The sequence below is a fragment of the Petaurus breviceps genome, unplaced genomic scaffold (genome assembly GCF_028583685.1).
Source record: "Petaurus breviceps papuanus isolate PSGF00001 unplaced genomic scaffold, PetGlider_PUasm1.0 90763, whole genome shotgun sequence".
Taxonomy (NCBI): Eukaryota; Metazoa; Chordata; class Mammalia; order Diprotodontia; family Petauridae; genus Petaurus; species Petaurus breviceps.
The window spans coordinates 7,742,525-7,754,033 of NW_027187340.1; the positions used below are offsets into that span (position 1 = coordinate 7,742,525).

Below are 11,509 nucleotides of genomic sequence, written 5' to 3' on the forward strand. Positions count from 1 at the left end.
GGGTGGTTGACAAGGGAGGAAGGGAATGAATCTGGAATTCAAAGTTTTAAAATCAAATTTATATACATACACACACACACACACACACACACACACACACACACACACACATATATATATATATATATATACTATTATTAATACTATTTTACATATAATTGGGAAATAAAATATATAGGCACTGGGGCATAGAGATCTACCATGCCCTACTGGAAAAGTTGAAAGGGTTATGGGAGAAAATATGGGAGAGAGCAGATTGGAGGAGGGGATATCCTTTGGGACTGCTATTTTGGGGCAGTGGGTAGGGGAAAAATGGGCAGAAAATTTGTAACTCAAAATCTGGCGGAAATGAATGATGTAGATCATAAGTTAATAAAGCATTTTAAAAATAGGAAAAAATAAAAATATAACAAATACAAAGCAAAAAATAATAATAAACTTTGAATCTTAATAAAAAAAATTATCAAACCCCTATTATGTGCATTGCCCTGTGGAGGTTTACAGCAAATAACATCATAGAATCTTTAGGCTGGGAGGGACTCAGAGGCCATCTAGTCCAGGGGTGGGGAACCTGAGACCTCGAGGCCACATGAGGCTTTCTAGGTCCTCAGGTATGTTCTTTTGAATGAATCCAAGTTTTACAGAACAAATCCTTTTATTAAGGGTATTTGTTCAGTCAAAGGGTTATACTTGAGGCCCTAATGGACCATAAATGGCCTCAAAGCTGAGGTTCCTGTTATGGGAACAAGAATCTAAAGATCTTCCCTGCCCCTTGGCCCTTTGATAGGCTTAAGTGACTTTGAGAACCTTCCTTGATTTGAGAATATACTCAGCACCCTAATAGGCTGAATGTGCTCACCTGGAGCCTCTGGAAGGAGGCTTGTTTTTCAGGAATGCCCACATCTTGTTACTTTGTGATTGGGCAGTGGTTCATGAGGGTTGTGGTGTTCTCTGACCCTGGAGAAGGCTATATATACCCTGATGTGAGGTTTTGCTTTGGGGCTCACTTTGGGAAGGGTTGTGTGATTTGACTGAATGAGACTCTGGGCAGCCATTGAGCTCCCTCCCCCTCCCTGGCTTTGAAAACCCAGATGTTGATGCTTCCCTCTCTGGTAACTGACTAGGTTTGTATGTAATGGTCAGACAGTGGGAAGCCCTGTCTGCTGATCTGTCTGCTTGTAACTTCTGTTTGTATTTTCTGATGTTTGATTGATTAAAGTAAGATTGTTAACCCATTTTGAGTTGCTTTCCTTTAAAAAAGCAGATCTAAGAACCTGTGTTAGCAGCCATCCTGGGTATGCTACGATGCTTGCTGCTGCGGTTCCCCACCTATGTACCAATCTATGCCTGAACAAGAATCTCCCTACAAAATACCCAGTACTTAACAAGGCTTTGTTTGGAGTTCTCTAATGCGGGGGAATACACTATCTCCCACTTTTTGTGGGAGTTTTGTTACTTTTTGACAGTGTTTGGAGAAAACTGGAGTTAGGCTTGGAAGGAAGAGTGAGATTTAGGTAAGTAAAGAGGAAGGGTATTCCACGGAGGAAAGGGGGCAAAGAACAGTACTTTATAAGGAAGTTTTTCCCTAAATTGTACTGAAATCTACCTCTAGGAAACTTTCACCCATTGCTACTAATTTTCCCCCTTACATCTCATGGAAAGAGACTAATTCCCATCCACCTAACAGTTCTTCAAATACTTAAGATCACTAGCAAGTCTTCTCTAGACTAACCACACCTCCTTCTAGACTAAGTCTCTAGACTAACTTCTCTAGACTAACCACATCTCCTTCCTTCATATGGCATAACCTCAAGACAACCAACTTAACTTCCTTTCCCTGGAAGTTCTCCAGCTTGTAAATGAGATTCCTAAAAGGTGATATGATGTTTATAATCCTAGTGGGGTAAGAAATTAAACACATATAACTTATATAGTACAAAATTTCAAATATATGGCATATACAATGAATATTTAGAATAAGACATCACTGATAACTGGAATAGTCCAAAAAAACTTTCAGGAACATGTGAGATTTTTTTACTAGGCCTTAAAGAGTGGATTTTATGTGAATAGATGAAGGGGCCTGGAATTTCAGGTAGGGTAATCAATGTGAACAAAGGCTCAGAAACAGAAATGAAAGCAAAGGGTCATAGGGAAGTAGTGAACAGATTAAGTTGACAAAAGAAGAAGGTAATTATGAGAAATAAAGTTAGACCCATTCTAAGTCACTGAACATTTTCTTAATAAAATGAGAAAAACAAAGTTTTTGAACATACTGGTGATATAATTAAAGGATTATTTTACTTTCGGGAGGGTAATTGGGGTTAAGTGACTTGCCCAAGGTCACACGGCTAGTTTTTTTGTGTGTGTTAAGTGTCTGAGGCAGGATTTGAACTCAGGTCTTCCTGACTCCAGAGCCATTGCTCTATTCACTGCGCCACTTAGCCGCCCCAAGGATTATTTTAAAAAGATTAATCTGGCAAAGATTAATCTGATGGTTTGTGAATAGTGCATTGGATCATGGAGAGATAAGAGGCAGGGAGAAAGAACATTTAGCTATTGCAATAGATTGGCATAAGGTCACAAAACTGTATAGTGAAGGCAGTGGAAATAGAAAAGAAGGAATAGATATGAAAAATGATGTGAAAATAGGATTGAAAATGGGGGGAGAGGTGCAGAGAAGGAGATAGGGAGAAGTCAAAATGTTCTCAAAAGTGTTGAGTGAGTGCCAAAACAAGGAAACTGGGGGAGAGGGAACCAGTTTATGGAAGAAGATGAAGTCAGTTTTAGACAAATTGAGTTTGAGATGGAGATATTTTGCTCTAGGTAGAAATCTTCAGCTAGACAATGTTATTGAAGCAGCTAGATGGCTCAGTTGATGGAGCACTGGAGCCAAGAAGATCTGAGTTCAAAACTGACCTCAGATGCTTACTAGTTGTATGACCCTGGGCAAGTCACTTAACTTCTGTTTGCTTTAATCTATTGGAGAAGGAAATGTCAAACCACTCTAGTATCTATGGTAAGAAAACTCCCCATTGATAGCATGGTCCACAAGGTCATGAAGAGTTGGACACAACAGAATAACAGCAGCAGCAGCAAGAAGAAAAGGAAATGTACAGAAGGTAATTGAAGATAAAACTCAACAGAAATGTCTGGGCCCAAGATATAGATTTGAAAATCATCAGAATACAAGTTAGAGTTAAGGTTTTAACAATGGACCAGTTGTCTAAGGAAGAGAACAGAGAAAGTAAGTTAAGATGCAGTTTGGAGATGGGAAATTTCCATATAAAAAAGACAATTCCACAGTGTCTAAAAAATAAAATAAGATATCCTGGGCTTATATTATCACTTAAGTAATTTATATTGGCTTCAAAGAAATTCTCTATTATGATTAGTTACTGAACAAAATGATAATATTTTCTAGGAGGACTCCATAAAGAGAAAGATAACCAAGATGGGGAAGTGGCTGAAAATCACATTATATGATGATAACTTGAAGGAACCAAGGATGTTCACCCTGGCAGGCAGTACACAGGATGGAAAATGGAATGAAAACTGACTCCAGGCATTTGAAAGACTATCCTATGGAGGAGGGATTTGTTCAGCCTGGCTCCAGAGAAGAAAAGAGTGGATGCTGATTATGACTCAAAATACATTGGGCTACCTCTTTCTTCCCATTCACTGGAGGTCTTTCAGAGGAGGCTGAATGATCACATGGGGTATAGTAGAGGAGATCCCTGTTCAGGGAATAGGTTAGGCTACACAACCCCTGAGGTCCTTCACATTTCCAAGATACTGTGGTTCTATGAATGAAGGCCATGAAACAGAAACAATCTATGAAGTAGCCTCTATCCCAACAAACCAGTGAATCTTAGAAGTCAATTATATATATATTTGGACTTTAGGCTAGTGTTTTAATTTTGCAACAGAGAGATACCAGGTTAAAAAGATAGCATATATTGTCAATAGAATGCCCTGGTTACCCTTTAGACTCCTGTGCCAATCCGAGGAGGGGTTCAGAGGGAGAGAAGCATTGCAACCCATGCCATCTGGCCAGCAGCCATGAACCTGACAGTCTTTATATCACCCATTCCTTCTGTGCCTTTGCCATTTAAGGCAAAGGGATAATGGAGAATTAGCCACAAATAACCATGAATGGTAGCAGGGAACTGGGATTATAGGGATAAATCACAGGTTGATACAGGGATGATTTGGTTGGCAGAGGCCTTGCAATGGGCTAAGGTATGGAATGCCTACCAGCTGTAGGCAATCCTCTCCCCCCTTTGAAGTTTCAGTCTGGAAAAGCAATGTCAATTATTTTCCTAGAAAAATAATTTAGAAGAAATATGCATTTGCATATATTCCTGACATTCTTTCAATTTAAATGAAAATAACTCTCAAAAAGCATATAAACAGTATCTTGTAGACAGAAAGTGTCATGTATATGCCCAAGTATACAAATACAAGCAGTCACCTCCAGCTGTAGAGAAAATAACCAATGGAGAAAATGTGTTTTTAAAGAGAACTTTAGCACTTTAATGGAGGGAAATTTTCTCTCTTTTTTTTAAAGAGAGCAATTTGCCAGGCTATTGAAATAAATTATGCAAATTGCAACCAAATGCTTTTCCATTTTCATGCTGCTCAACATCGTCCATCAATCTATTTCCTCACCTGAAACTGAGGTTTCATTTGGTTCCTTTTTTTTTGTACATCTAAGAGACTCTGAAAGCTGCCTCCAAGGTCAAGTGAAGACACCGGGGTAAACACTTCCTCAAGAAGTTTCAAATTCTGAGTTGTCTGAAATAAATACCAAATGGTGCTTAGTATGCTTTCTTCAGCAGAAAAAGCAAATATTTAACTGTCCTCTTAGAGATGTGGCACACCTCTGTGTTTCATTGACTCACTTTCACAGCGAATTCATTTTCTAACCACAAGGGGCCCGAAATATGGACTCAGATTTTCCCCATCTAATAGAAGGCCCTTACCTTTTTCAGTTGTTCCTTAAAGACTGCCCACTGTTGTTTAATGGACTTGACTTGGTTCACCTGAAGCTGCCGTGCAATCCAGAGATTCTTGAGCTCCTCCCTTTCGGCATTATGATTTTCTATCATATTCTCAGTAACATGTATAACATTTTTCACCTTTAATATAATGTCCTCATTTGCCTGTTAATTTAATAAAGAATATAACTGTCCTTTTCTCAAAGTAGAAAAACATCTTTATAGAGAATACATAATTTTAAAGGGCAGAAAAATTTGAGCTAGTGAAAGCAAACTGTGTGATATTTCATAATTAACCAAGTTCAGGGTTTTCTATTTTAGAGTCAGAGCTTATCTCCCAGAAAATGTTCTGTGTTCATTTGATCTTCAAGACTCCAGTTGAAAATTTCTTCAAAACCTTTGCTTATTTCTTTACTTTTAAGAAATGATGGAAACAAATAAATGACCCAGAAAGTTAGCGGTCAAGAATTTTGAAATGTATTACATTGAATGGTTATATCATTGACACTTAAATACAGTCACTGGAACATATTGGAAATGGAATATCACTTGATGGGGTGAAATGAATTTTTGGAACCTCCATGCATTTGAAACTAAAAAGAAAAAAAAATACTCCTTGTTAATTCCAGGATCTGTGATTTAATTTGCATGCATTCTCCCCATATTGATATAAGTCAGAACTCCTCTGCGGTGGAGTATATGGTCTTCAGGTTTTACTATTGACAAAATCCATCATGTTTTGTGGCCAACCTGACGATGCACCTTTCCAAAATTAGCTAGGCAAGGTATCACATGGAAGACACGTTTTATTAATGGCCTATACTCCTACTCATTCTAGTTTAAAGTAATTTACAGAACTTGGGGGTCTCTTTAAGAACTAGAGTTATTTCTAAGACTTTAGTGGAAGATTAAGAACATTCTGGATAAGTGAAAGGTAGACCATTAAGTGGTGTGTGTGTGTGTGTGTATGAGTGTGTGTGTAATATGTCATTATTTTGAATTTCATCAATCAACAATGACTTTTAAGTGGCAGAGTTAAGACATTTTCAATCTTTTAGGGGGAGTCAATTATTTATATTTCATGTATATTATCAGAAGAAGAGCTAGACAAAGGGAGGAAAAAAGGATTTTGTTTGACAAATTCCATTCAATTAAATTTAATTTAACAAGCATTTTAAGTGTCTTTTTGCAGAGTTCCCTATGATGGGAAAACATTCCTTCTTCACTTCTGCTTAATAGACTTCCCCTCTGCCTTCGACAAACAGCTCAAGAACCATCTTCCATATAAAGATTTTTCTGATCCCTTCAAGCAAGTTGTAAAGTATATAGACTTCTGAGTCTGGAGTCAGAAAGACCTGAGTTCAAATTCAGCCTTAGATACTTATTAGCTAAGTGACCCTGAGTAAGTCACCCTGTTTACCTCAATTTCTCATTTGTAAAATGAGTTGGAGAAGGAATCTCCAAATGGGATCACAAAGAGTTGTATATAACTAAAGCAACTGAGCAACAGCTAAGAGTGACCCTGGGTAAGTCACTCGTCTGTCTGCCGAAAAGTTTTCTCTGCTGTAAAATGGGAGTAACAACAGCACTCCTACTTCCCAGAGCTGTTGTGAGGAGCAAAGGGCACAACGTTTCCAAAATGCTTAGCACATTGCCTGGCACATAGCAAGCACAAAGTAAATGCTTTTTCTCTTCCTCCTTCAAATGCAAGTGCCCCCACTCCCCCTCAAATTATCTGATATTTAGTTAAACTTATTTGTATTTATTTTCCTTATATTTATCCAGTAGATATGCTGTCATTGTCGCCATCATTGAATGTAAGCTCTTTGAAGATGGGATTGTTGTGTTCATTGTGCTTGCATCCCTAAAACCGAGCACACCTGATATGTTATAGACACATGATAAGTATTTGCTGATTGAGTACCAGCTACATGTCAGTTGAACAAAATTTATAGACAACAACACAGAAATCCATGGGTTAACTAAATTACCTCAAACTTAAGAGACTTAATAACACATATATATTACTCTCCTCAGATAATCAAACTAATTAAAAGAACTTGAGAAGTGGAGTTTTTTAAAGAGGGGCCACTATTAATAAAGCCCATGACTGTCATATTCTTGGGCTGTGCTATCTATTCCAGTCTCTGTAAAGATATACAACCCTCTGCAGAGTCATACACTGACTGGTTTATAAGTCAATCTCTTTTGAGTATGTTTAACCTGAAGCAATTTCCTAAAAATAAACATGATAAAGCAGAATATGATAAGGATAAGGGATTTATCCAAACTGCTGTTAAGAAAAACTCAAGGAAGAATCAATCACTTTCAGCTGAAGGTTGGGGGGATGGGGTGGTGTTATGGGAAGAAGGGGAAGTAAGGAACTCGAAAGAGCATAAAAGGAAGGAAATTGTCCATAGCCATACAGGAAGAGGAAATGTATCCCAGACATGTGAAATGACCTGAATATATTCATAGAAGGCATAAGAATGCAAGAATAAGATCATGGAACAGTTAATATATGATATAAGCAACAGGCTGTCTGCCTATGATAAGTTTGATACAATACCCACCTATAGTGATTCGTGTGGTGATATGTTATATCACTTAGAACAACCCAGAGAACATTGCTAAGGATTATGAAGACCTGGCTAAAATAAACTGAAGACCTTAGGGAAACAAGTGGTGTTTTCAGTCCTACTACCAATTAAATGTAGTAGAAAAAAGATTTGGGGAGTGAACAGCTAGTTCGATTATGTCTGAAAATAGCATTTAGACTTCAGGAGAACAGCTTAAAATGTAGAAATGATCAGCTTGACTAGCAATGGAGTCCATAAAAAAAACATACTTGCAAATCTATTCAAAAGGGCTTTAAATTACTGGGGGAGATGAGAGAGGAATAAAACTACCCCAAATGAGCTGACAGTTTTGGTAACAGTAAGTCAATAGATTTTTATTAGATGCTTATGATGTTCCAGGCACTCTGCTAAGCTAAGGGGATTCAAAGAAGAGGCAAAAGACAGTCCCTGCCTTCAAGGCACTGACAACCTAATGGAGGAGACAAGCAAACCAATATGTACAAACAAACTATATATAGCATAATTGGAAATAATTAAAAGAAAAAAAACATTAGAATTAATAAGGGTTGGAAAAGGCTTCCTAAGATAGGATTTTAGTTAGGACTTGAAGAAAGCCAGGAAAACCAGTAAGTAGAGATGAGGAGGGAGAGAATCCCAGGCATGAGGAATAGCCAGAGAAAATTCCTAGAGCTGGGAGAGATGGACTTTCTTCTGAGAGCAACAGCTAAAAGGATAGTGTCATTGGACATGGTGAGGTATAAGGTATAAGAAGACTGGAAATGTGGAGAGACAGAATATTAGGCAAAACACAGAAGGAAGCATAATATTTACATAGGAAGGCAGTTAAAGATATGGCCTCATATGTTCATATGCAAATGAACAAAATATAGGTAATAAACAGAGTAAATTATAGCATCTAATGCACAGAAGAAAATTTAACCTCATAGATACTGCTGGAATTCGGTAGGATAGGACTGATGATAAATTTGGCGATAGAAGGATATACTTTATTTTTTTTTGAGGGAAATTGGGGTTAAGTGATTTGTCCAAGATCACATGGCTAGTTTTTGTGCTAAGTGTCTGAGGCCGGATTTGAACTCAGGTCCTCCTGACTCCAGGGCTGGTGCTCTATTCACTGCGCCACCTAGCTGCCCCATGAAGGATATATTTTATTTAAAAGGATTACTGTATAAAGAAGGCTGCTCTCTTACTTTGTTCTTTATTTATTCTTCCAAGGAAAATGACCTTTAGTTTGGGAAGGATGGAGCAGAAATGTTTAGCAGGGAGTAGAAATTCAAGATAAATGAGATGACCAATTTGCAGAGGCCTCCATGAGTTTAAGTCAGAAGGCCCAGAAGAATTATATCTCAAGAGTACTGAAAGAGCTGGCAGCTATGATTATTGAGCTCCAACTAATGGTCTTTGAAAGATAGAAAGAGAGGCTGCGGGACCCAAGAAAGCAACGATCACTAAAAACCAGTATTCCTTCTTCAAAAACAGGTCATGTGAGACTAACCTCATCTCTCTCTCTCTCTCTGGAGCAGTTGACAAATCTCTTATGCTTTAGTTGTGCATAAATTTGGGAGATGCACTATATGGCAGAATAAGATTTGGGATTAGTTGAATAACTACATCCTTTAAAGAGTAGTCACTAATTGTTTGGAGTTGGGGTTGTTGTAGAAGTGATTGACTGGATTAAGTGGCCTCTAAGGTCAGTTGCACAGCATAAGGTATGTGAAGGGCATTAGGTTGGGCTAGCAACAGAGTGTGAAGGGCCTTGAATACAAAGCTAAATTGTTTTTATATTAAATATATAACCAAAAGGCAATAGAGAACATGTGGTCATACATTTAGAGCTGAAAGGGACCTCTGTGGTCAATGCAACCAACCCTCTCTCAATCTACAGAAGCCAAAACTGAAGCATACTATATATAGGAAGGTAATTTTGGCATTTTAAAATATATAGATTAGAAAAGGATGAGATTGGACATTTAGAAGGTCATTAGAATAGTCTAGGGAAGAAATGGTAACTGCTTGTAGTAGATTGGTAACTATTGGAGTGGAGAGAGATATTGTAGATTCATAAGTAGTCAATCAGCTACACCCCAAATGTATAGATTAATGAACTAATGTCAACACAGAGAAAAGTCCTCCATAAAGTTCCAAAACTTTCTGCCTTTGGCATTATCCTCAGTGATTTGAATGGATATATAGAATAAATGATTATCAGGGAACACTAATTAGAAGATAAATTAACAGAGTCAAGATGTGAAATAATTGTGACAGCTTGGAATTCTGGGCCAAAAACAATAAGAAAAAAAGTTTAATAGGAATAAATTCAAAGTTTTTCATTTAGAATAAATATCTCAGGTTCACAAATATAGGAAGGAGGAGACATATCTTGACAGTAATTCATGTGAAAAACATTTAAGAGTGTTAGCTGATTATAAACTAATATAAGCTAGTGTTGTATTGTAGCTCCTTGAAAAGAAGAATTATAAAGCTAATAAAACCTTGGGAAAATAGATTCAGAATCAAGTATGCTTAAATGCTTTTCATGTCATGGAACTCTTGGGCAATATGATGAAGCCTGTGAACCTTTTTTCAGAACGATGTTTTCAAATAACTGAAAGAATGCTCAATTTCTATCAGAATTTAGTGAAAATAGCTGTCATTTTTTCCCATCCAAATTTACTGATCCCTTGGGGAACCATGGACCCCAGGTTAAGAATTCCTAGTTTAGTTAGGGAGAAATAATTGACCCACTCTATGCTGGTAAGAATACATACAGAATATTGTATTTAATTCCACATACTCCCTTTTATGGGAGAAGTTGATGAATCAGGGAGCAACTGGAAGAGGTAGATCAGGAAGAAAAGGCTATAAAAATTGACTCATGAAAGAAATTGTTAAAGAAACAAGGAATGTCAATATCTCTCCCTAGTTGTTTGTACTCTCAGATAATCATGAAAATGCTTATCTCTTTAGACAACATATCCTCCAATAATTCCTTACATGTAGGGACTATTTTTCTCTTTTCTTTTGGTTAGGGCCTAACAACCAAACAGAAAAACAAAGTTATCTTAAAAACATATGTGTGTATGTACGTGGGTATATGTTCATATTGAACTTTTTCTTATTGTTTTTGGCCTAGAATTCCAGGCAGTCAAGATTATTTTTAATCTTGAAAAATGTTTATATACATATACACATACACACACATACATATGTATTTCAGACTATCTGGATGACCTAGAGTTCATTTCTCAGTGTAGTTCTCTGTATATATTTGGATAATGTAATTGGTCAATAAGTTCAGCCCAGAATTGAGCTGGAGAAGACCAGTATGGATTGCCTCTGGGAAATTGCAAAGTTCCTTTAATAACCTGAAATTTCTCCCTGAAACAGAGGTCCACTTTCCTAATATCAATATTCTAGTAGTGCTGTTATTATGGTTACAAGTCACAGAATACCATAGCCTTTACAAAATTGTATGAATTACCACCTAGAAGGAATGCAGTAGCACAAAGAATACTCAAGTATGCTTCTACAAATATTTGCAAAGAATTACAGACATGTCAAGAGACCTATGATAAAGATGTCATCAAAGGTCAAGGAAATGTATGAGTGAAAATAAAATGAGACAATCATGTGGTTAGAGGAAGAGATAATCAATGGATAAACCTTGTGCCCCACTGGTATTCTTACAAAATCAAGATAAAGCGTCTTTGAGGAAATTCAGGGAAGAAAATGAGCAAGAGTGTACAGGCCCGGATGAGTTGTGATCTCCGGGGGGGGGGAGTGTAGTGGGGGGGAGCGGAGGGAAGGAAGAAAGGAAGGAGGACAAAAGAAGAAAAAGGCACCATCATGAGGTGCAGCAGGTAGGAAACACACCACAGATTTATGACGACTATGTTGTGTGTACTGAGA

General features: G+C 37.4%; 1 protein-coding gene across 1 annotated transcript in view; it reads right to left on the minus strand.

The window, feature by feature from the left end:
- CCDC141 (coiled-coil domain containing 141) overlaps window positions 1–11,509 on the minus strand; it is a 298,856-nt gene that overhangs the window by 79,022 nt on the left and 208,325 nt on the right. Inside the window, exons 14-15 of the mRNA XM_069068555.1 lie at window positions 4,986–5,165; window positions 4,672–4,797 (exon numbers count right to left, since the gene is read on the minus strand). Of these exons, the coding sequence (XP_068924656.1) occupies window positions 4,672–4,797; window positions 4,986–5,165 (306 nt within the window). The remainder of the gene's footprint in view (window positions 1–4,671; window positions 4,798–4,985; window positions 5,166–11,509) is intronic.